Source organism: Mustelus asterias, chromosome 1, assembly GCF_964213995.1.
Source record: "Mustelus asterias chromosome 1, sMusAst1.hap1.1, whole genome shotgun sequence".
Taxonomy (NCBI): Eukaryota; Metazoa; Chordata; class Chondrichthyes; order Carcharhiniformes; family Triakidae; genus Mustelus; species Mustelus asterias.
In genome coordinates, this window is record NC_135801.1 from 48925117 (window position 1) to 48952253 (window position 27137).

A 27137-nucleotide genomic window follows, 5' to 3' on the forward strand; every position below is an offset into this window, starting at 1 on the left:
ATGCTAAGGGGCAATTTAGCATGGCCAATCAACGTAACCTGCAGCTCTTTGGACTGTGGGAGGAAACCGGAGCACCCGGAGGAAGTCCATGCAGACATGGGGAGAATGCACAACTCCACAGACAGTCAGCCAAGGTTGGAATTGAACCCGGGTCCCTGGTGTTGTGAGGCAGCAGTTTTAACCGCTGTGTCACCGTGCCACCCCTTAAAACTGAGATGAGGAGAAATTCCTTCAATCAGAGGGTGGTGAATCTGTGGAACTCATTGCCACAGAGGGCTGTGGAGGGCAGGTCATTGAGTGTCTTTAAGATGGAGATAGATAGATTCTTGATCAATAAGGGGATCAAGGGTTATGGGGAGGAGACTAGAGAATGGGGATGAGAATCATATCAGCCATGATTGAATGGCAGAGCAGACTCAATGGGCCGAATGGCCTAATTCTGCTTCTATATCTTATGGTCTTAAGACTGAGCTCTTAAAATCAACTTCCGTGTAACTGAAGCTGCATCTGTGTACTTTTAGAATTTGAGCTTTTGGTTGGGTGAAAAATGGGTAGTTAATATTTGCCTATTTGGTATACAATCCGCTTTTCCACTGAGTAGAATAAAATGAAAAATTGGGCTGTTTGTCCATTTTGGAGCATTTCAAGTAAATAAAATGCTTGCGGAAAAGTAAAAGACAGAGAAAAAATATAACTAATGATTGAAAAACAAAAGTTTATTTCATTATAATCTTTCCCTGCCCTAAAAGACTGCAGACTGCAACTGTGGCACTCCATTAGTGAATGATCAGTAACTGTTCTCCGCTGGTACATATAAAAAATAATCTCCATCCGAATAGATATTTTTTCTGAAAAAAAGCGACATGCTGTCGAAGCTTTTCGTCTTGCACTCAACAGGACAGAACACAAGGTTACCAATAGTAAAAGGAACAATCATTTCTATGCAGGAGAAAATGGTACATGTTATTTGGAACAGTCGACCAGTTATTGGGACGTACAGCCTATATCAAACAGCATGGACCTTCAGCAACAGGCAAAGTACTGACTGTACTCATCCAGTCCGTGCTTGAAAAACTGAAAACAATGTCCAACATTAATTATAATTCTGTGATTGAACAACACTTGCTAAACAATCCTGATTGTACCAAGAAATATACTGAAAACCAATTTAAGATTTTCAGTCGGGCTCACAATATTGCGCATGATAGAAGCCACATATATTCACGTATAGGGCTCAGTCCTTTGAAGACAGCATTGAACGTTTTTCAAGTAAACAAAAACTTGGGGGACAGCCATTCCCTGGTTCATTCTCCATGGCAATGCCTTAGCTAATCAGGGTTGACCTGTCTGGTTTGAATTTGAACAGAAGATTGCCAGTTAACTGTTCCCTGCTACATTCTCTATCACAATGTCACTACCAGAGTCTACTTGCCAACCAATCATCACTCTCTTCTCATGCAGTAATAAATTATTGCTTCCTTTTCTATTATGATCTGTCCTGATGAGTGCCAGATGAAAAGTATCGGCAACATGTCTCTTTTTCAGTTCTGTACTACCAGAATACTACTAAATATATTTTCTATAATAATATTTGGTTTTAGATAGTACACACTAAACATAACTTACGTATTTTTTGTTTGAAAATGAAGGTCTCTCTGAGAGTTTAGCAGTTAGGAGGGGTGCAAAATGGTTCAATTGCAGTAACAGAGTCTAACAGCAATGCTTCAATTAGTGCCAATGGAGATCAGCACTGAGGACTGACTGCTTGAAACTCTCAGCTGGATTACAAATTGAGGCACCGGGCACGGAAAACCTTCAGAAACTTCCTGTACCTCTTGCACAATTCTCTCTCCCCAATCCATGAAAAGGCCTCGGGCTGCATTTTTACACTGGGCCCTGTATTTAGTTAGGGCTCTTGGGCACAGGCCCCAAGGATTAACCTGCCCTTGTTAAAATGCACACCCCATGGACTTGGAGTTACTTTGTTTCAAGTGCAATATAAATGGGATAATAACACATGGAAATAATCTGTTTTTATTAAACAAAATGAACATGCGGCTCTCATACACAGTGGCAGAGTATGATAACTGAATGGATTCAGTCACATATATCAGGAAATCATCGCTGCACAGCGACGTGCTGTGATTTCCTGATATGCACACTTGCAGGTGTGATTTCCCACCACCATTGCAAACTTGAACAATTACCCCTACATTCCCAAAGACTTCTTCTTACCATTGTCATTACCCTGTTTGATCTCCTCTGCCGTTCGGTCTATCAGGACATATAAAGACCAAACAACACATGTAATTGCCACAATATGGAAGGTGACCGAGCAGACAATTTTCCTCCTTTCACTTGTTGACATCTGCAGCTTTTCCCACTGGAAGAAAGAGAGAGGAGAGAGAGAGAGAATTATTCTTGTGGTTAAAGGTAACTTTTATGACTATGTAATGCTATGTGTCAAAATATTTGAAAGGTGTAATTAATGTTCTGGAGCAAATTGAAATGAAAGCTTTCACTGAGGAAAGAGCAGGGGATCACACAGTCTCAGAATGTGCAGTGCAGCGGGCCATTCAGCCGTCATGTCTGCCCTGGCTCTCAGAATGAACAATTCACTTAGTGTTGCTCACCTGCCTTCTCTTTGGAACCCTGTACATTCTTTCTTTTCAGATAATAATCCAATACGCTCTTGAATGCTTCAATTGAACTTACCGAACCACACTCTCAGTCACTGCATTCCAGATCTTAACTACTCGCTGTGTTAAAACATTTCTCCTCATGTCTCCATTGCCTCTTTTGCAATTACTTTAAATCTGTGCCCTCTTGTTCCCGATCCATTTACATGTGGGAACATTTTTTCCTATCTACTTTGTCCAGACCCCTCAGATTTTGAATACCTCTATCAAATATCCTTTCAACATTCTCGAATCCAAGGAGAACAGTCCAAATTTCTCCAATCTACCGCCTATCTGAAGTTCCTCAAGCCTGAATTTATTCTTGTGAATCTTTTCTGCACTCTCTGTGATGCTGTCACGTCTCTTCTAAAATATGGTGCCCAGAACTAGACACAATATTCCAGCTGAAGCTGGGCCAGTGTTTATTCAGGTTTAAGATAACCTCCTTCCCTTGTACTCTATGGCCCTACTAACAAAGCCTAGGTTGTTGTATCTTTATTGATCACTCTCTCAATCTGTCCTGCCACCTTCAATGACTGATGCACATATACACCCAGCTCTCTGTTACTTCACCCCCTTTAGCATTGTAACCTTTATTATATATTGGTTCTCATAGAATCATAGAAACCCTACAGTACAGAAAGAGGCCATTCGGCCCATCGAGTCTGCACCGACCACAATCCTACCCAGTCCCTACCCCCATATCCCTACATATTTTACCTGCTAATCCCTCTAATCTACACATCCCAGGACACTAAGGAGCAATTTTAGCATGGCCAATCAACCTAACCCACACATCTTTGGACTGCGGGAGGAAACCGGAGCACCCGGAGGAAACCCACGCAGACACGAGGAGAGTGTACAAACTCCACACAGACAGTGACCCAAGCCGGGAATCGAACCCAGGTCCCTGGAGCTGTGAAGCAGCAGTGCTAACCACTGTGCTACCGTGCCGCCCCCCTCTATGTTCTCTCTACAAAATGAATCACTTCACACTTCTCTACATTGAATTTAATCTTCTACTTATCTGCCTAGTCCACAATTTTGAAGTTCCACATTATCCTCCTCATAGTTCACAATGCTTCCAAGTTACAAATTATCCTCAGATTTTGAAATTGTGCTGTCTACACCAAGGTCTGTGTCATTAATATACATCAGTAAGAGGAAAGGCCCCAACAACAGCCCCAGGAGAACTCCAACACAAACATTCCTCACTCCAAAAACCATCCATTCACCACTCATCTCTTTCCTGTCACTTGGCCAATTTTGTATCCATGTTGCTAATGTTCCTTTCATTCCATGAGCTATAACTTTGCTCACAAATTTGTTGTGCTGCAGTGCGCTAATTTGTTTCTTATTCCTTCAGGGGATTTGGGCATCGTTGGCAAGGCTGGCATTTGTTGCCCATCCTTGAATGCCTTTGAGCTGAATGGTTTGCTGGGCTACTTCAGTGGGAAGTTATGGGATTACCACATTGCATGGGGTCTGGAGTCAGGAAAGTTCAGGTAAGGATGGCAGATTTCCTTCCCTAAAGGGCATTAGTGAATCACATGGATTTTTTTTACAACAATTGATGATAGTTTTTCATGGTCACAATTACTGAGACTAGTTTTATAATTCCAGATTTTATGAATTGAATTTAAATTCCCCGGCTGCTATGCTGGAATTTGAGTTCATCTCCCCAGAGTATAAGGTTTGGATTACTAGTGACATTACCACTACACCATCTTCCCGCATTGGAATCCATGTACACTACAGCAACAACATTACCCTCATCAACTCTCTTTGTTATCTCTTCAAAAATGAAACTATTATATGACAGGACATCATCCCAGCTTTTTGTGAACAACGATAATATTGAATAAAGTAAAAACTGCTACTTTAACACAGTCTCTAGTTTATTTAAAACACTCTAATGTCTCTGCTGAAATAGCAGACAAAGGATGACCATGTTAAGCATTTATTGACTAATAATCATTTCTACTCTTGCTTCTAGGCTGGAAAAGGAAAGCAAAATTGAACATGATTTCCATTCCGAGTCAATACTGAGCAACCACTATCTCTGAATATCCAACAGTTTATTTTCCTTTGCTCTGTTTTATAATACTGCTTGATACAATGGGCCCTCAATTGCAATGGTCAGGCTTTACACAGTGGCCGCAATTCTCCAGAAAAAAACGAAGTATTGCCACCAGTGGGAAAATTGGACTGTGTCCCGCTGGTGCTGGCAGTGCTGACGAGGTGGAATTCAATGGGTATAAATGGACCAGCGCTCCTCCACGGGGATCCCAATGATTGCCCAATTCCTGATACCTGATTCGCTGGAGTTGGGAATCAGCTGTGACCCCGTGATGAGCATGAGCTCTGTTTAAATGCAGCATTACCTGTCACTGAGACAAGAATGTGGCGAGAAGGAAGGCAGCCCCGAGGTTCCAAAGATGTGCACGTTAGGTTGATTGGCCATGCTAAAAGAAAAGTTGCCCCTTAGTGTCCTGAGATGCGTAGGTTAGAGGGATTAGCAGGTAAATGTGTAGTGATATGGGAGTAGGGCCTGGGTGGGATTGTGGTCGGTGCAGACTTGATGGGCCAAATGGCCTGTTTCTGCACTGTAGGGTTTCTATGATTCGTTTCTATGATTCCTGGACGTGGACTTGGATCAGATGCTTAATGCAGTGGAGGAGAGGAGGGTCATACTCTCCCCCATGTGGGCTGAAGACCTCCAGGCAGCATCCTCAACCCAGCCTGGGATGCGGTGGGGGAGGCAGTAAGCACCAGCAGTTTGACCAGGAGAACCACCTTAGTGTCGCAAGAAGACGAATGACCCCCTTAGAGCTGGAAGGGTAAGTAACCATCTGTTTTTCTTTGGTACCACTCCGGCATCTGACCTGACCTGGCATCTAGACCCCCTACATGCTACTTTACAGCTATCCAAACACCCAGCAACCAGCATAAACCGAGAGCCCCCCTCCCAGCCATGCCCCTCACAACAACTTTTATGATGCCCACACATGCCACCTGATGGAAACCCCCATAGCTGCCAAGTGTGCGCCTGAAATGTCATCTTTATGTTCTCACAGGAGAAGCTTGCTCACAACAGGAGAGAGAAGGCAAAGACTGGCAAGGGATACCAGAGATCCAAGTTCATTGTTCCAGCGGAGCAGGCAGAGAGGGGAGCGATTCTTGTGAGGAGGGCTGGAAGGTAAGAGTGTTTACTTTTTTCGGAGTTTTTTCCAGAGCAGCAGGAAACCGGAAGTAGGCTGTGGAGAGAACTGGGAAGGTTTTGGTTTTGCCCAATAAATTTGAACAGTGAGGAAACCCGAGACCATACACGTATAGTGTCTCCCACCCTCCCTCCTCCTCTAACCTAAAAAAAAAGACTCGGTGTGAGAGCAGGTAAGCTTTTTTTTTCTTTCTTTTCTTCTTTTCTCTTTCGTTTCTTAGTAAGGGAAGTTAGCAGGGATGGTAGTGCAGGCAGTGCAATGTTCCTCCTGTGGGGTGTTTGATGTGAGGGACATCATGAGTGTCCCAGCTGAGTACACCTGCAGGAAGTGCACCCAATTCCAGCTCCTTGAAGACCATGTTAGGGATCTGGAGCTGGAACTGGATGAACTCAGGATCATTCAGGAGGCAGAGACAGTTATAGATAAAAGCTACAGGGAGGCAGTTACTCCTAGAAATGAAGATACTTGGGTGACTGTTAGAAGGGATAAGAAGCAGTCAGTGCAGTGATCCCCTGTGGTCGTTCCTCTGTATAACAAGTATACCGTTTTGGACACTGTTGGGGGGGGTGGGGGAGACTTACCAGGGGTAAGCCATGGGGTACAGGTCTCTGGCACAGAGTCTGACCCTGTTGCTCAGAAGGGAAGGGGGGAGAGGAGTAGAGCATTAGTTATTGGGTACTCCATAGTCAGGGGGATAGATAGGAGATTCTGTGGGAACGAGAGAGACTCGCGGTTGGTGTGTTGCCTCCCAGGTGCCAAAGTCCGCGATGTTTCGGATCGTGTTTTCGGGATCCTTAAGGGGATCATGGTCCACATAGGCTCCAAAGACATAGGTAGGAAAAGGGATGGGGATGTAAGGCAGAAATTCAGGGAGTTAGGGTGGAAGCTTAGAGCTAGAACAAACAGAGTTGTTATCTCTGGTTTGTTACCCATGCCACGTGCTAGCGAGGAGAGGAATAGGGAGAGAGAGCAGTTGAACACGTGGTTACAGGGATGGTGCAGGAGGGAGGGATTCAGATACCTGGATAATTGGGGCTCTTTCTGGGGTAGGTGGGACCTCTACAAACAGGATGGTCTACACCTGAACCAGATGGGTACCAATATCCTGGGGGGGGAAATTTGCTAATGCTCTTCGGGAGGGTTTAAACTAATTCAGCAGGGGGATGGGAACCTGAATTGTAGCTCCAGTGTACAGGAGGGTGAGAGTAGTGAGGTCATGAATAAGGTTTCAAGGTCGCAGGAGTGTACTGGCAGGCAGGAAGGTGGTTTGAAGTGTGTCTACTTCAACGCCAGGAGCATCCGGAATAAGGTGGGTGAACTTGCAGCATGGGTTGGTACCTGGGACTTTGATGTTGTGGCCATTTCAGAGACATGGATAGAGCAGGGACAGGAATGGTTGTTGCAGGTTCCAGGGGTTAGTTGTTTCAGTAAGATCAGGGAAGGTGGTAAAAGAGGGGGAGGTGTGGCATTGTTAGTCAAGGACAGTATTACGGTGGCAGAAAGGACGTTTGATGAGGACTCGTCTACTGAGGTAGTTTGGGCTGAGGTTAGAAACAGGAAAGGAGAGGTCACCCTGTTGGGAGTTTTCTATAGGCCTCCGAAAAGTTCCAGAGATGTAGAGGAAAGGATTGCAAAGATGATTCTGGATAGGAGCGAAAGTAACAGGGTAGTTGTTATGGGGGACTTTAACTTTACAAATATTGACTGGAAATGCGATAGTTCGAGTACTTTAGATGGGTTAGTTTTTGTCCAATGTGTGCAGGAGGGTTTCCTGACACAGTATGTAGATAGGCCAACAAGAGGCGAGGCCACATTGGATTTGGTACTGGGTAATGAACCAGGCCAGGTGTTAGATTTGGAGGTAGGTGAGCACTTTGGTGATAGTGACCACAATTCGGTTACGTTTACTTTCGTGATGGAAAGGGATAGGTATATACCGCAGGGCAAGAGTTACAGCTGGGGGAAAGAAAATTATGATGCGATTAGGCGAGATTTAGGATGCAAAGGATGTGGAAGGAAACTGCAGGGGATGGACACAATTGAAATGTGGAGCTTGTTCGAGGAACAGCTACTGCGTGTCCTTGATAAGTATGTGCCTGTCAGGCAGGGAGGAAGTGGTCGAGCGAGGGAACCGTGGTTTACTAAAGAAGTTGAATCTCTTGTGAAGAGGAAGAAGGAGACTTATGTAAAGATGAGACGTGAAGGCTCAGTTAGGGCGCTTGAGAGTTACAAGTTAGCCAGGAAGGACCTAAAGAGAGAGCTAAGAAGAGCCAGGAGGGGACATGAGAAGTCTTTGGCAGGTAGGATCAAGGAAAACCCTAAAACTTTCTATAGGTATGTCAGGGATAAAAGAATGACGAGGGTAAGATTAGGGCCAGTCAAGGACAGTAGTGGGAAGTTGTGCGTGGAGTCTGAAGAGATAGGAGAGGTGCTAAATGAATATTTTTCATCAGTATTCACACAGGAAAAAGACAATGTTGTCCAGGAGAATACTGAGATACAGGCTATTAGACTAGATGGGATTGTGGTTAATAAGGAAGTTAAGGAAGTGGTTAATAAGAGTGTTAGCAATTCTGGAAAGTGTGAAAATAGATAAGTCCCCTGGGCCGGATGGGATTTATCCTAGGATTCTCTGGGAGGCTAGGGAGGAGATTGCAGAGCCTTTGGCTTTGATCTTTATGTCATCATTGTCTACAGGAATAGTGCCAGAAGACTGGAGGATAGCAAAGAAGGGGAGTAGAGACAACCCTGGTAATTATGGACCAATGAGCCTTACTTCTGTTGTGGGCAAAGTTTTGGAAAGGATTATAAGAGATAGGATTTATAATCATCTGGAAAGGAATAATTTGATTAGGGATAGTCAATACGGTTTTGTGAAGGGTAGGTCGTGCCTCACAAACCTTATTGAGTTCTTTGAGAAGGTGACCAAAGAGGTGGATGAGGGTAAAGCAGTTGACGTGTATATGGATTTCAGTAAAGCATTTGATAAGGTTCCCCATGGTAGGCTATTGCAGAAAATACACATGGGATTGAGGATGATTTAGCGGTTTGGATCAGGAATTGGCTAGCTGTAAGAAGACAGAGGGTGGTAGTTGATGGGAAATGTTCATCCTGGAGTTCAGTTACTAGTGGTGTACCGCAAGGATCTGTTTTGGGGCCACTGCTGTTTGTCATTTTTATTAATGACCTGGATGAGGGCATAGAAGGATGGGTTAGTAAATTTGCGGATGACACTAAAGTCGGTGGAGTTTTGGCAGTGCGGAAGGATGTTGCAGGTTACAGAGGGGCACAGATAAGCTGCAGAGCTGGGCTGAGAGGTGGCAAATGGAGTTTAATGCGGAAAAGTGTGAGGTGATTCACTTTGGAAGGAGTAACAGGAATACAGAGTACTGGGCTAATGGTAAGATACTTGGTAGTGTGGATGAGCAGAGAGATCTCGGTGTCCATGTGCATAGATCCCTGAAATGTTGGCACCCAGGTTGATAGGGTTGTTAAGAAAGCGTACGGTGTGTTAGCTTTTATTGGTAGAGGGATTGAGTTTCGGAGCCATGAGGTCATGTTGCAGCTGTACAAAACTCTGGTGCGGCCGCACTTGGAGTATTGCGTACAGTTCTGGTCGCCGCATTGCAGGAAGGACGTGGAAGCATTAGAAAGGTTGCAAAGGAGATTTACCAGGATGTTGCCTGGTATGGTGGGAAGGTCTTATGAGGAAAGGCTGAGGGACTTGAGGGTGTTTTCGTTAGAGAGAAGAAGGTTAAGAGGTGACTTAATAGAGGCATACAAGATGATCAGAGGATTAGATAGGGTGGACAGTGAGAGCCTTTTTCCTCAGATGGTGATGGCTAGCACGAGGGGACATAGCTTTAAATTGAGGGGTGATAGATATAGGACAGATGTTAGAGGTAGGTTCTTTACTCAGAGAGTAGTAAGGGCATGGAATGCCCTGCCTGCAACAGTAGTGGACTCGCCAACATTAAGGGTATTTAAATGGTCATTGGATAAACATATGGATGATAGAACATAGAACATAGAACATTACAGCACAGAACAGGCCCTTCGGCCCACGATGTTGTGCTGACCTTCATCTGAAACCAAGATCAAGCTATCCCACTCCCTACCATCCTGGTGTGCTCCATGTGCCTATCCAATAACCGCTTAAATGTTCCTAAAGTGTCTGACTCCACTATCACTGCAGGCAGTCCATTCCACACCCCAACCACTCTCTGCGTGAAGAACCTACCTCTGATATCCTTCCTATATCTCCCACCATGAACCCTATAGTTACGCCCCCTCGTAATAGCTCCATCCACCCGAGGAAATAGTCTTTGAACGTTCACTCGATCTATCCCCTTCATCATTTTATAAACCTCTATTAAGTCTCCCCTCAATCTCCTCCGCTCCAGAGAGAACAGCCCCAGCTCCCCCAACCTTTCCTCATAAGACCGACACTCCAAACCAGGCAGCATCCTGGTAAATCTCCTCTGCACTCTCTCCAGCACTTCCACATCCTTCTTATAGTGAGGTGACCAGAACTGCACGCAATATTCCAAATGCGGTCTCACCAAGGTCCTGTACAGTTGCAGCATAACCCCACGGCTCTTAAACTCCAACCCCCTGTTAATAAAAGCTAACACACTATATGCCTTCTTCACAGCTCTATCCACTTGAGTGGCAACCTTTAGAGATCTGTGGATATGGACCCCAAGATCTCTCTGTTCCTCCACAGTCTTCAGAACCCTACCTTTGACCCTGTAATCCACATTTAAATTAGTCCTACCAAAATGAATCACCTCACATTTATCAGGGTTAAACTCCATTTGCCATTTTTCAGCCCAGCTTTGCATCCTATCTATGTCTCTTTGCAGCCTACAACAGCCCTCCACCTCATCCACTACTCCACCAATCTTGGTGTCATCAGCAAATTTACTGATCCACCCTTCAGCCCCCTCCTCTAAGTCATTAATAAAAATCACAAAGAGCAGAGGACCAAGCACCGATCCCTGCGGCACTCCGCTAGCAACCTGCCTCCAGTCCGAAAATTTTCCATCCACCACCACCCTCTGTCTTCGATCAGATAGCCAGTTACCTATCCAATCGGCCAACTTTCCCTCTATCCCACACCTCCTTACTTTCATCATAAGCCGACCATGGGGGACCTTATCAAACGCCTTACTAAAATCCATGTATATGACATCAACCGCCCTACCTTCATCAACACACCTAGTTACCTCCTCAAAAAATTCTATCAAATTTGTGAGGCACGATTTGCCCTTCACAAATCCGTGCTGACTATCCCGGATTAATCCACATCTTTCTAAATGGTCGTAAATCCCATCCCTAAGGACCTTTTCCATCAATTTACCAACCACCGAAGTCAGACTAACCGGTCTATAATTACCAGGGTCATTTCTATTCCCTTTCTTAAACAGAGGAACAACATTTGCCACTCTCCAGTCCTCTGGCACCATCCCCGTGGACAGCGAGGACCCAAAGATCAAAGCCAAAGGCTCTGCAATCTCATCCCTCGCCTCCCAAAGAATCCTAGGATACATTTCATCAGGCCCAGGGGACTTATCGACCTTCAGTTTATTCAAAACTGCCAATACATCCTCCCTCCGAACATCTATTTCCTCCAGCCTATTAGCCTGTAACACCTTCTCTTCCTCAAAAACATGGCCCCTCTCCTTGGTGAACACTGAAGAAAAGTATTCATTCATCACCTCGCCTATCTCTACTGATTCCATACACAAGTTCCCACCACTGTCCTTGACCGGCCCTAACCTCACCCTGGTCATTCTTTTATTCCTCACATAAGAGTAAAAAGCCTTGGGGTTTTCCTTGATGGACCCGCCAAGGACTTCTCATGTCCCCTCCTAGCTCTCCTCAGCCCCTTTTTCAGCTCATTCCTTGCTAACTTGTAACCCTCAATCGAGCCATCTGAACCTTGTTTCCTCATCCCTACATGAGCTTCCCTCTTCCTTTTCACAAGACATTCCACCTCTTTTGTGAACCACGGTTCCCTCACTCGGCCATTTCCTCCCTGCCTGACAGGGACATACCTATCAAGGACACCCAGTATTTGTTCCTTGAAAAAGTTCCACTTTTCATCAGTGCCTTTCTCTGACAGTTTCTGTTCCCATCTTATGCCCCCTAATTCTTGCCTAATCGCATCATAATTACCTCTCCCCCAATTGTAAGCCTTGCCCTGCCGTCCGGCCCTATCCCTCTCCATTGCAATAACAAAAGACACCGAATTGTGGTCACTATCTCCAAAGTTCTCTCCCACAACCAAATCTAACACTTGGCCCGGTTCATTTCCCAGTACCAAATCCAATGTGGCCTCACCCCTTGTCGGCCTATCCACATATTGTGTCAGGAAACCCTCCTGCACACACTGCACAAAAAGTGCCCCATCCAAACTATTTGACCTACAAAGGTTCCAATCAATATTTGGAAAGTTAAAGTCCCCCATGACAACTACCCTGTGACCCCCACACGTATCCATAATCTGCTTTGCAATTTCTTCCTCCACATCTCTATTACTATTTGGGGGCCTATAGTAAACTCCTAGCAACGTGACCGCTCCTTTCCTGTTTCTAACTGCAGCCCATATTACCTCAGTGTGCATATCCCCTTCAAAGTGCTTTTCCGCAGCCGTTAAACTATCCTTGATTAACAATGCTACTCCTCCACCTCTTTTACCAGCTTCCCTACACTTACTGAAACATCTATACCCCGGAACGTCCAACAACCATTCCTGTCCTTGTTCTACCCACGTCTCCGTAATGGCCACAACATCGTAGTCCCAAGTAGCAATCCACGCCCCAAGTTCATCCACCTTGTTCCGGATGCTCCTTGCATTGAAGTAGACACACTTCAACCCATCTTCCTGTCTACCGGTACCCACCCTTGACCTTGATACCTTCCCCAATATCTCACCACCCTCAACACTGACTTCCGGACTACAACTCCTTTTCCCACTCCCCTGACAAATTAGTTTAAATCCCCCTGAAGAGCCGTAGCAAATTTCCCTCCCAGGATATTGGTGCCCCTCTGGTTCAGGTGCACCCCGTCCTGTTTGTAGAGGTCCCACCTTCCCCAGAACGTGTTCCAATTATCCACGTATCTGAAACCCTCCCTCCTGCACCATCCCTGCAACCACATGTTTAAGTGCACTCTCTCCCTGTTCCTCAACTCGCTATCACGTGGCACCGGTAGCGTACCAGAGATGACCACATGTTTTGTCTTTGCTCTCAGCTTCCAGCCCAGCTCCCGAAATTCCTGTTTTAAATCCCCGTCCCTTCTCTTACCTATGTCGTTGGTACCAATGTGTACCACGACTTGTGACTGTTTCCCCTCCCCCTTAAGAATCCGGAAAACACGGTCCGAGACATCACGGACCCTGCCATCCGCTAGGCAACAAACCATCCTCGAGTCTCTTTTGCTGCCACAGAACCTCCTATCTATCCCTCTAACTAACGAGTCCCCAATAACTATTGCCCTCCCGCTCTCCTCCTTACCCTCCTGAGCCACAGGGACGGACTCAGTGCCGGAGATCCTCTCACTGCGGCTCACCACTGGTATGTCGTCCCCCTCAACCGTATCCAAAGCGGAATACTTATTGCTAAGGGGAACGACCACAGGGGATCCCTGCACCGACTGCTTCTTCCCAGCCCCTCTCACCGTCACCGTCACCCATCTATTTTCATTCCTCGGAGTAACTGTATCCCCGAAGATATTGGAATAGTGTAGGTTAGATGGGCTTTAGATTGTTTTCACAGGTCGGCGCAATGTCGAGGGCTGATGGGCCTGTACTGCGCTGTAGTGTTCTATGTTCTAAGTACTTTGAGGAGAGGGCGATGGAACTCGCAGGGGAGCCCCCTAAGGAATCAGTGACAGACAGCAAAATTGGGATGCAGCAGAGAAGTGAGACTCCACTGTCCCATTATCCAGATGACGTGCCTCAAGTGAGTCCCTATTCTCCCACCACTTGTTTTGCCAAACACTAACCCCATGTTATTTGTCTTTCAGGAGCTCCATCAGATGAGGTTAGCCTATCTGGGGTTGCCTCCCTGTGACCAGCCCCTCGCAGAGCTTTGGGGAAGACAATGACTTCTCGGCACTGCTTTCACCTGCACCAGTACAGAGACAATCACCTCAGTGGGACATGTTAGTGGACAAGCTTCTGGGGCACTATTTGGTGCACACCACACTGCAACTGACATCAGGTGGAGGTAGGAATGGGTAGGCTAAGGGCTGCTGGATCCCAAGAGCTGACTGCCTCCAGGCAGATATTGAGCGTCTGGTGGAGATGTAGATGCAGAGCCAGGCTTTACAGGAGGGACTGTCGGAAACATTCCAGCAACTGCAAGGCCAGCTGGAGGAGTCCAGAAGCTTTCTGTCATCGGACATGTACTGGCAATGAGTGGCATCCAGGCCAACACGGTCAGGGTGGAAAGCCTGGGGCAAGAGGTTTGAGGTATGAGTGATGCTTTCCAAAGCTTGGATCGTTCTGTGGTGTCTATGGCCCAGTCACAGAAGGACATATTCCAGGTGCTGGTGAACCTTGCCGCAGCTTTTCACAGTATATCCGTCACACAGGGCCACGGCTGAGGACATTGCGAGCTTGTCCCAGTGTCACAAATCTGGCTGATGTTATCTGTGAGGGTGCCCCAATTCAGAATATCGGTTCATAGTGGCGTATACAGTTTTGTTTACAGCAATGGTCTGAGGAGCCACTTGGAAGACCCAGTGAGAATTTTTATAGAGATGTTTATTTTATTCATTTTGATGAGATTAATGTCTCTACTAAAATATGAAAATAGTGGAACAAGGAATTAATAGAATTGTATTTGACAATGGAATTCAAGGATCAATTGATCAACATTGCCAATACTATTCTGTTATCTGCAAATTTCTCTGTACTGCTACAGGCTAAGAAAGAGAAAATGAATGGATTCAGAATTTCCTATACTTCTCTGTGAGAAGGAAACTGGTCTACAACACAATGTTCATAAAATGGTGCCGCTCTTGTTAAGGAGTGCAGTCAATAACATCTCCATTAGTAGAAAACTGTCCTCATGCTGTGGAAAGGTTGTTGGAAGGAGAGTTGAGGCAGTTAAATTACGAGAAAAAAGTAAAAGGAAAACTAATCATGAGAGACACATCTAAATTAAAAATGTGCTCACAGCAAGTGCTTTAGTTGCTGGGCAACAATATCAACCAATACACGTCTATTGAAATCCAAGAAACTGCTGTCAAAAATTGTTTCCAATTTTTCTGTTCATTCCACATTTTATAATCATTCATCTGTCATTTTTATGCTCCCTCAGATTGGAAATGGAACTTGCTCCCAGACCTCTGTTAACACCATGAAAGCTGCATCTGACTGGGACTGGGAAATGCCAAGTTTCTTCTTTTTCAGGGGCTAGTTTCTGACTTGTGTTCTGTACATGTCCCCAGTCTCTTCATCCAGATTGAGATCTCAGTGTCTTACTGAATTGGTGGCTCAAACACTTTGCTTGGCTGAATTTTATTTTCGACTTATTGCAGCAAGCTGATAATGTGAGATCAAAGATTCTGTTTTAACTTTACAGCCTGTGGCATCAAGCAATCATGCTGAACTGGGGAGAAATGTTATGCTGTTAGCTTTGCATCTTCTAGGAGTTTAGTTGACAGATTCCAACATTCTCCACTTTAGAACAATTATCAGACACCACAGCGAAGATGTGATTATCCTTCCCATTGAGCTTGGGTGGCTCTGCTGTCCCAGCTGACAATGTAAACCTAATACTCACCAAAATAAGGAAAAGAACATCCTGGAATAAATTAAAACCAGTTACAGAAAGTCTTATTTTATCTCTGTAATCTTTTAATGCTGATGTGGAGATGCCGGCGTTGGACTGGGGTAAACACAGTAAGAAGTTTAACAACACCAGGTTAAAGTCCAACAGGTTTATTTGGTAGCAAAAGCCACACAAGCTTTCGGAGCTCCAAGCCCCTTCTTCAGGTGAGTGGGAATTCTGTTCACAAACAGAGCATATAAAGACACAAACTCAATTTACATGGATAATGGTTGGAATGCGAATACTTACAGCTAATCAAGTCTTTAAGAAACAAAACAACGTGAGTGGAGAGAGCATCAAGACAGGCTAAAAAGATGTGTATTGTCTCCAGAAACTGATAGCCAAGTTCCGCACACACGAGGACAGCCTCAACCGGGATATTGGGTTCATGTCACACTATCTGTAACCCCCACAGTTGCCTGGACCTGCAGAGTTTCACTGGCTGTCTTGTCTGGAGACAATACACATCTTTTTAGCCTGTCTTGATGCTCTCTCCACTCACTTTGTTTTGTTTCTTAAAGACTTGATTTGCTGTAAGTATTCGCATTCCAACCATTATTCATGTAAATTGAGTCTGTGTCTTTATATGCTCTGTTTGTGAACAGAATTCCCACTCACCTGAAGAAGGGGCTTGGAGCTCCGAAAGCTTGTGTGGCTTTTGCTACCAAATAAACCTGTTGGACTTTAACCTGGTGTTGTTAAACTTCTTACTATCTTTTAATGCTAACAGGTTTCTCAAGGCTTTAATCACCACCAAAGCTAAAAATAAAAATCGTGTCTTTCTTGCTGTGACTGTTTCTCTACGTCTTGTTAATTCATTCGATTATCCACTTTGTATTCCTTAGTGCACCACGGCTTTTCACAAACATTTTCTCAATTTTTGTGTCCTTTTGTTTTGTTTCTACTAGTTTGCCACTCTTTATGTGATTTTGTCTTTTCCTCTGATGCATCTCTTTTGTTTGAGAAGTTTTCATTCTCTGTGCCTTTGATTGATTTACTAAATCTATACATTTTATGTTTTTAAAACCTTTGTCACGTGGCAAGTTAAAACTGGGGCTTCTGCACCAGGAGTATAGAGGGTGGGGGGGGGATCCTGGGATATTTGAGTATTGCCTGGGAGTGAACAAAGATGGGTGGGGTCTCACCTGGGAGAAGATAGCATATTTGAGGCCTTTGTTTTGTACCCCGAGCTGGTCTTTCTTTGACAGGGATGCGGCTCTGTATACCCTGGCCATCCAGAAACCATTCCAATGACGAGGTTAGAAAGTGCTTCTGGAGATAATGAGAAAGGTTTGAGTATCCAAGGGAAGAGACCTTAAAAGAGTGACTGGCATGGAACCTGGGGGTTTTGAAATTGAAATGGGCATCAATGGCAAAGGTTGAAAGGAAGTGCATCTTCTGAGATCACTGCTACAAGACGGTTTGGCAAGACCAGCAGACTGAGTTTTACAATGGCTCTGTCAGCACTGCAAATACAAGGCCACAGATAATGATTCTTCTGACTCTTCACTTTAGCTTTTAGAAGCAGGAGAGGCAGCACTTGGCTATCAAGGTGGACTTACTCAGTAATAACTGCTGACTGACACTCAATTTGAGTTCCGTCGGGGTCATTCAGTTCCTGCACTCATTACAGCCTTGGGTCAAATGTGAGGTGAGGTAAGTTAAGAGTGATTATGCTTGGCATCAAGGCAGCTTTGAATGAGCCAAGGAGCCCTAGCAACATTGAAGTAAACTCAGAGCAAAAACTCTCCACTGGGTGTAGTTATATCTGACACAAAGGAAGATGACAGTATCGCTTCAAAATGACATAGGTAAGTGGATGGAGTGGGCAAATAGTGGCAGATAGTGGCAGATGAAGTTCAATGCAGAGAAGTGTGAGGGATGAATTTTGCTAAGAAGAACATGGTGTTATGTTACAGGTCAGAAACTCCAAAGTATACGCCTGCCTGGATCATAAGTTTAGCACCTTGAATTTGGCTAGGATAGGCATGATATGTTTCACTTCAGGTATGATTCAAATGACCCACTCGGGACCTTTAAACAAATAAAGTTTATTTAAGAATATAGTTAACATGTATAGTAAGAAAATTAGCAAGAACTTTTATCAGTTACAAACAAGAAACAGAACAACCATTATAATGTATAACCCTTAATGAATGTTCCTCCCCAAGATGTTCCAATCAAAACTAAAACCTTCCATAGACAAAATCCTTTAAACAAGTTCAACACAGCAAAGTCTAATGCTCATGTGATACTGGAAATTGAGTCCTTTGGTTGAAGTCTTAAGTCCTCTGGATTTATTCAGAACAAGTTGAAGACAAAACAACTTCTCAGAACCCTAGGGAGAAACTCTCTGGTCAAGTCACCAACTGCAGAATCTTTACTGCAGGAAGGTAAGACCTTTCTTTCAGATAACCAGCAGAATTTCCAAAACAACAGGGAGAGAAGGAACACACTTCTTTTTAGCTTGCTGTCCCTTCTAAAACTAAACTGTAGCTCAGAACTGAAAATGAAAGAACTTCTGTCACCTGACCTGCCAACCAGTTTTTTTCCTCCTAACAATGCAGAGTTATATAAAATCCCAAAATAAAAACAAACAACACCCATCCAAGCCACTTAAGAAGCAATAAAAAGACATCTGGTAGCCAACCCGGTAGCACTGAGATCAACTACAACTGTGAGCCAAGAAAACACTGAAGCTGTGAGAGCAGCAGAAATCATGATTTTAAAAAAAACCTTTCTTAAAAGGTGCACTAGTGTCATAATGGATACATAATATAAGAATAAGGGGTACAATTCTTAAAGGGGAGCAGGGGGACCTGGGTGTGCATATGCATTGATCATTGAAGATGGCAGGACATGTGAAGAGAGCAGTTAATTTAGCATATAGCATCCCTGGGCTTTATTAACAGGGGCATAAAGAACATGAGCAAGGAGGTTATGCTGTACTTATACAAGATACCAGTTAGACCTCAGCAGGAACATTATGTACAGTCCTGGGCACCACACTAGAGGAAGGATGTGAATGAATTGGAGAGAGTGCAGAAAAGGTTTACAAGAATGGTTCCACGAATGAGAGGTCAGGACTGTTCTCCTCAGAGAGAAGGCGGCTAAGAGCAGATTTGATAGAGATGTTCAAAATCATGCTGGGGCTGGACAAGGTAGATAGGGAGAAACAGGTCTTGCTCCCCTAAAACGTTCAGGGTACCAAGCCAGGGATCAACCCTGGTTCAATGAAGAGTGCAGGAAGGCATGCCAGGAGTAGCACCAGGCATACCTAAAAATGAAGTGTCAACCTGGTAAAGCTACAGATCAAGAATACATGCATTCCAAATAGCATAAACAGCAAGTAATAGAGCTAAGCGATTCCACAACCACCAACAGTTCTGCCACATCCAGCATGAAAGGTGGTGGACATTAAACAACTCACGAGGAGAAGGGTCCACAAGTATCCCTATCCTCACTGATGGAAGAGCCCAGCACAGCAGTGCAAAAGATAAGGCTGAAACATTCACAACAATCTTCAGCCAAAAGTGCCGAGTAGATGGTTCATCTCAGCCTCCTCCGGAGGTCCCCAACATCACAGATGCCAGTCTTCAGTCAACTCAATTCACTCCATGTGATATTAAGAAACAGCTAAAAGCACAGGATACTGCAAAGGCTATGGGCCCTGAAAATATTCCAGCAATAGTACTGAAGACTTGTGTCCCAGAACTTGTTGTGCACCTAGCCAAGTTGTTCCAGTACAGTTACAACACTGGCACCTACCTGGCAATGTGGAAATTGCCTAGGTATGTCCTGTACACACAAAACAGGCCAACCCAGCCAATTACCGTCCCATCAGTCTACTCTTGGTCATCAGTAAAGTGATGGAAGGGATCACCAACAGTGCTATCAAACTTCACTTACTCAGCAACAACTTTCTCACAGACAATCAGTTTGAGTTCCATCAGGGTCCCTCAGTTCCTGACCTCATTACAGCCTATGTTTAAACATGGACAAAAGAGCTGAATGACAGAGATGAGGTGAGAGTAACAGCCCTTGATATCAAGGCAGCATTTGACCAAGTATGATATCAAGGGGCCCTAGCAAAACTGGAGTCAATGGAAATCAGGGGGAAAACTTCCCTCTGGTTGGAGTCATACCTGACACAAAGGAAGGTGATTGCAATTGTTGTAGGTCAATCATCTCAGTCCCAGGACATCACTGCAGGAGTTCCTCAAGGTAATATCCTAAGGGAGTGACCTCTCATCGTAAGGTCAGAAGTGAGGATGTTCGCTGATATGCAATGTTCAGTGCCGTTCATGACTCCTCAGATACGTAAGCAGTCCATGTCCAAATACTGGAAGGTCTGGACAATATCCAGGCTTGGGCTGACAAATGGCAAGGAACATTACGCCACACAAGTACGAGGTAATGGCCATCGCAAAGAGAGGATCTAACCATCACCCTTTGACATTCAATGGCATTTCCATCGCTGAATCCTGGCAATGTGGAAATTGCCGAGGTAAAGCTACAGCTTTATGGTAACATTCTGGAGGTTACCATTGACCAGAAACTGAACTACGCTAATCATTAAGCGTAGGAAACTTAAGGGTGATCTTATAGAAGTCTATAAAATACTGAGGGGCATAGATAAGGTAGATAGTCAACATCTTTTCCCAATGGTAGGGGAGCCTAAAACTAGAGGGAAGGTTTAAGGTGAGAGGGGAGAGATAACAAAAAGGTCCAGAAGGGCAATTTTTTCACAGAGGATTGAGAGTGTCTGGAACGAGTTGCCAGAAGTAGCTGTAGAGGCAGGTACAATTTTGATTTTGAAAAGCATTCAGTTAGAACCATAGAACCTAGAAAATTACAGCTCAGAAACAGGCCTTTTGGCCCTTCTTGTCTGTGCTGAACCATTTTATGCCTAGTCCCACTGACCTGCACTTGGACCATATCCCTCCACACCCCTCTCATCCATGAACCCGTCCAAGTTTTTCTTAAATGTTAAAAGTGACCCCGCATTTACCACTTTATCCGGCAGCTCATTCCACACTCCCACCACTCTCTGCGTGAAGAAGCCCCCCCTAATATTCCCTCTAAACTTTTCTCCTTTCACCCTTAACCCATGCCCTCTGGTTTTTTTCTCCCCTAGCCTCAGCGGAAAAAGCCTGCTTGCATTCACTCTATCTATACCCATCAAAATCTTATACACCTCTATCAAATCTCCCCTCAATCTTCTACGCTCCAGGGAATAAAGTCCCAACCTATTCAATCTCTCTCTGTAACTCAGCTTCTCAAGTCCCGGCAACATCCTTGTGAACCTTCTCTGCACTCTTTCAATCTTATTTACATCCTTCCTGTAACTAGGTGACCAAAACTGTACACAATACTCCAAATTCGGCCTCACCAATGCCTTATATAACCTTACCATAACACTCCAACTTTTATACTCGATACTCCGATTTATAAAGGCCAATGTACCAAAGGCACTCTTTACGACCCTATCCACCTGTGACGTCACTTTTAGGGAACTCTGTACCTGTATTCCCAGATCCCTCTGTTCAACTGCACTCTTCAGAGTCCTACCATTTACCCTGTACGTTCTTCTTTGGTTTGTCCTTCCAAAGTGCAATATCTCACACTTGTCTGCGTTAAAGTTACATGAGTAAGATTGAGGTAGAGGGATATGGGCCAAACATGGGCAATTGGGACGAGCTTAATGGTAAAAACTGGGCAGCATGGACAAGTTGGGCCGAAGGACCTGTTTCCACTGTTGGTTCTGCTGCAGAGGGAAGGGGTAAAAAGTGTGCCAGTGCAATAGTTATAGGGGATTCAATTGTAAGGGGAATAGACAAGTGTTTCTGTGGCCACAAACGAGACTCCAGGATGGTATTTTGCTCTCTGGTGTTAGGGTCAAAGATGTCTCGAAGCGGGTACAGGACATTCTGGAGAGAGAGGGTGAACAGCCAGTGGCTGTAGTACTCATCGATACAAACGACATAGGTAAAAAAAAGGATGAGGTCCTAAAAGCAGAATACAGGGAGTAAGAAGAAAGTTAAGAAATCGGACCTCAAAGGTAGTGATCTCAGGATTAGAACATAGAACATAGAACAGTACAGCACAGAACAGGCCCTTCGGCCCACGATGTTGTGCCGAGCTTTATCTGAAACCAAGATCAAGCTATCCCACTCCCTATCATCCTGGTGTGCTCCATGTGTCTATCCAATAACCACTTAAATGTTCCTAAAGTGTCTGACTCCACTATCACTGCAGGCAGTCCATTCCACACCCCAACCACTCTCTGCGTAAAGAACCTACCTCTGATATCCTTCCTATATCTCCCACCACGAACCCTATAGTTATGCCCCCTTGTAATAGCTCCATCCACCCAAGGAAATAGTATTTGAACGTTCACTATCTATCCCCTTCATCATTTTATAAACCTCTATTAAGTCTCCCCTCAGCCTCCTCCACTCCAGAGGGAACAGCCCTAGCTCCCTCAACCTTTCCTCATAAGACCTACCCTCCAAACCAGGCAGCATCCTGGTAAATCTCCTCTGCACTCTTTCCAGCGCATTACTAGTGCTATAAGAAGTACTTCTTACTGTGCTTACCCCAGTCCAACGCCAGCATCTCCACATCATTACTAGTGTTAGTCAGAGTAGAAGTGACAGGATATATCGGATAAATATGTGGCTGAAGAGATGGTGTCGGGGGCGGGGGAGGTGGTTCAGATTCCTGGGGTATTGGGACCGGTTCTGGGGAGGGTGGGACCTGTACAAATTGGACGGGTTACATCTGGGCAGGACTGGGACTGGTCTCCTGAAGAACTCACCTGAAGAAGGGGCTTAGAGCTCCGAAAGCTTGTGTGGCTTTTGCTACCAAATAAACCTGTTGGACTTTAACCTGGTGTTGTTAAACTTCTTACTGTGTTTACCCCAGTCCAACGCCAGCATCTCCACATTAAACTAATATGCCAGGGGGATGGTAACCTATGTAAGGAGTCAGAGAAGGAGGAAGCAAGGACAAAAACAAAAGGTAGAAAAGGGAATAATAAACGTGATAGGCAGAGAAACCAAGGACAAAGTTCAAACAGGGCTAGAGAGAAAAATATTGGGAGCAAGGCAAACAGTGTTAAAAAGACAAGCTTAAAGGTTCTGTGCCTTAATGCGCGGAGCATCTGCAATAAAGTGGATGAACTAATCATGCAGATAGGTGTAAACGGGTAAGATATGATTGGGATAACGGACATGGCTGCAGTGTGGGAATTGAATGTCCCAGGGTATTCAATATTTAGGAAGGACAGGCATAACGGAAAAGGTGGTGGAGTGGTACTGCTGGTTAAAGAGGAAATTAACACAATAAGGATATTAGCTCTGACAACATGGAGTCCATATAGGTAGAGTTAAGAAATACCAAGGGGCAAAAAAAATTACTGGGTGGCATATATAGATCCCAAACTGTAGTGGTGATGTTGGGGTTGGCATTAAACACAAAATTAGAGATGCATGTGATAAAAGAATATTGGTGATCATGGATTTTAATCTGCACATAGATTGGGCAAATCAAATTAGCCACAATGCCATAAAGGAGGAATTCCTGGAGTGTATACAGGATGGTTTTCTTGACTAATATGTGGAGGAACCAACTAGGGAACAGACCATCTTAGACTGGGTACTGTGTAATGAGGAGGGAATCATTGCCAATCTAGCTGTACAAGACCCCTTGGGAATGAGTGACCAGAACATAATAGAATTTTTTATCAAGATGGAGAGTGAAGTAGTGATTTGGAGCCTAGGGTGCTGAATCTTAATAAAGGAAACTGTGAGGATATGAGGAGTGAGTTGGCCTTGATCGATTGGGGAGATTTACTTAAAGGGATGACAGTGGATCGGCAATGGCAAACATTCAAGGGGCACATGGAGGAACTGCAAGCAACTGTTTATTCCTGTCTGGCATAAAAGCAAAATGGATAAGAGGGTCAATCCAGGCTCACAAAGGAAATTAGACAGGGTATCCGATCTAAGGAAGAAGCATATAGATTGGCCAAGGAAAATAATAGGTCTGAGGATTGGGAGCAGTTTAGAATTCAGCAAAGAAGAACCAAGGGGAAAATGCAGTACGAAAGTAAGCTTGCAGGGAACATAAAGACTGACACTAAGAGTTTCTATCGGCATGTGAAGAGAAAGAGGTTGGTGAAGACAAATGTAGGTCCCCTACAGACAGAAACGGGGGAATGTATAATAGGGGACAAAGAAATGGCCGAGCAATTAAATACATACTTTGATTCTGTCTTCACAAAAGTGGACACAAATCAAATGCCAAAAATGTTGGAGAATGCAAGATTTAGTGAGAGGGAAGAACTGAGGGAGATCAATATTAGTACAGAAATGGTGCTGGGAAAATTGATTGCATTGAAGGTGGATAAATCCCCAGGGCCTGATAATCTACATCCCAGAGTACTTAAGGAAGTGGCTCTAGAAATAGTGGATGCATTGGTGGTCATCTTCCAGGATCCTATAGACTCTGGAACAGTCCCTGCAGATTGGAGGGTAGCGAATGTCACTGCAATATTCAAAAAGGGAAGTAGAGAGAAAACAGGGAATTATAGACTAGTAAGCTTAACGTCGGTAGTGGGAAAAATTCTCGAATTCATTATTAAGGACGTTATAGCAGAGCATTTAGAAAGCAGTGGCAGGATCAGACAGAGTCAGCATGGATTTATGAAGGGGAAATCGTGCTTGACAAATCTGTTGGAATTCTTTGAAGATGTAACTAGTAGAGTTGACAAGGGGGAACCAGTAGATGTGGTATATTTGGACTTTCAGAAAGCGTTTGACAAAGGCCCGCAAAAGAGATTATCGTGCAAGATTAAAGTGCATGGGATTGGGGGAAGTGTATTGAGATGGATAGAAAACTGGTTGGCAGAGAGGAAACAAAGAGTAGGAATTAATGGGTGCTTTTCAAATTGGCAGACTTTAACTAGTGGGGTGCCACAGGGATCGGTGCAAGGACCCCAGCTATTCACAATATATATGAAATGATTTGGATGAGGGAACAAAATGTAACATCTCAAAGTTTGCAGATGATACCAAGTTGGGTGGGAGGGTAAACTGTGATGCAGATGCAAAGATCCTTCAGAATGATCTGAACAGGTTGGGTGAGTGGGCAAATAAATGGCAGATGCAGTATAGTTTGGGTAAAGACGAGATTATTCACTTTGGAAGCAAAAATAAGTAGTCAGATTACTACCTGAATGGCTGTAAATTGGGAGAGGGGAGTGTGCAGCAGGACTTGGGTGTCCTTGTGCACCAGTCACTGAAGCTAAGCATGCAGGCGCAGCAGGCGGTAAAGAAGGCAATTGGCATGTTGGCCTTCATTGTGAGATGTTTCAAGTACAGGAGCAGGGATGTGTTGTTGCAATTATACAGGGCCTTGGTGAGGCCACACCAAGAGTATTGGGTGCAGTTTTGGTCTCCTTTTCTGAGGAAGGATGTTCTTGCTCTCCAGGGAGTGCATCGAAGGTTTACCAGGCTGATTCCGGGGATGGCGGGACCGATGTATGAGGAGAGATTGACTAGGTTAGGATTGTTTTTGCTGAAGTTCAGACGAATGAGGGTGGATCTCATAGAGACTTATAAAGTTCTAACAGGACTAGACAGGCTAGATGCAGGGAGGATATTCCTGATGGTGGGGGAGTCCAGAACCAGGGCTCACAGTCTGAGGATTCAGAGTAGACCATTTAGCACGGAGGTGAAGAGACATTTCTTCATCCAAAGAGTGGTGAGCCTGTGGAATTCATTACCACAGAACGTAGTTGATGCCAAAACATTGAATGTATTCAAGAGGCGGCTGGATATAGCACTTGGGGCGAATGGGATCAAACGTTATGGGGAAAAAGCAGGATGAGGCTACTGAGTTGGATGATCAGCCATGATCGTAATGAATGGTGGAGCAGGCTCAAGGGCCAATGGCCTCCTCCTGCTCCTATCTTCTATATATGTTGTCCATGCTGTAAAACTCTACGGCTCTATATAAATCGTGTGGCTATAAGAACAGGTCAAAGGCTAGGAATCCTGCGGCAAGTAACTTACCTCCTGACTCCCCAAAGTATGTCCATCGTCTCCAAGACAGAAGTCAGGAGTGTAATGGAATATTTTCCACTTGCCTGGATGAGTGCAACTCCAACACTCAGGAAGTTTAACACCATCCAGGATAAAGCAACCCATTTGATTGGAACCCCATCCACAAATATTCACTCCCTGCACCACCAATGTACAGTAGCATCTACAAGATGCACTGCAACAAGTGACCAAGGCTCCTTAGGCAGCACCTTCCAAACCCATGACCACTTCCACCTAGAAGGACAATGGCAGCAGATACATGGGAACACCACCACACGGTGGTTCCCCTCCAAGTCACTCACCATCCTGACTTGGAAATATATCGTTCCTTCACTGTCACTGGATCAAAATCTTGGAACATCCTCCCTAACCGCACTGTATATGTACCCACACCTGCAGTGGTTCACCATCACTTTCTCAAGGGCAATTAGGGATGGGCAATAAATGCTGGTCTAGTTAGTGATACCCACATCCCATAAACGAATTAAAAAAAGAAATCTCCAATTTAGGGAGTCAGGCTGAAAGGTAGGGCAACAGGAATTGGAATTAAATCACACAGAGAGTCAGTGGCTGAGGCTGATGATGTTCTCAGTGGTGGAGAGTTTGGGCCACTCTTCTTCAAAAGTACAGTGAGATGGAGCAGGATTCGATACATTCACTGCGATTCTAGAACAGGTCCTGGAGCAAAGAGGCTTAACAGGGAGAGTGAATGGGAACTATTACCACCTAAAACAGTTTGAAAATATTTCCCAACAATCACTTTACTTACAGCATCACACAGTTAGCATGGGCCAATGAAGGCTACAGGCTTGCTACTATATTACAATCTTTAAATATTACAGACAGGAGATTTTAGTGTGAAATTGGGGATAAAACATGCCAGTTACACATTGACAAATGGTCGTCTGGACTCAAAACGTCAGCTCTTTCCCCTCCTTACAGATATTGCCAGACCTGCTGAGATTATCCAGCATTTTCTCTTTTGATGCCAGTCACAAAATCAGTTTGTTTGGAGATAACAGTTGATAGGGGAGCAGTGCCATCTAGTGACCATAAAATCTACTGCAGGAAGAATTCCTTAATACTACTGCAGCTTCATGGTAAAGGATTTCTAGAATCATAAAATCTCTACAGTGCAGAAGGAGGCCATTCAGCCCATCAATCCTACACTGATAACAATCCCACCAAGGCCCATCCCCAAAACTCACGTATTTAGCCTGATTGCGTCAGGGGGACTAAGGGGCAATTTAACTTGGCCAATCCACCTAATCTTTGGACTATGGG

General features: G+C 44.6%; 1 protein-coding gene across 1 annotated transcript in view; it reads right to left on the reverse strand.

The window, feature by feature from the left end:
* The window catches only part of LOC144493230 (E3 ubiquitin-protein ligase MARCHF1-like), a 274906-nt gene that overhangs the window by 11909 nt on the left and 235860 nt on the right, over positions 1 to 27137 (reverse strand). Inside the window, exon 5 of the mRNA XM_078212094.1 lies at positions 2236 to 2383. Within this exon, the coding sequence (XP_078068220.1) occupies positions 2236 to 2383 (148 nt within the window). The remainder of the gene's footprint in view (positions 1 to 2235; positions 2384 to 27137) is intronic.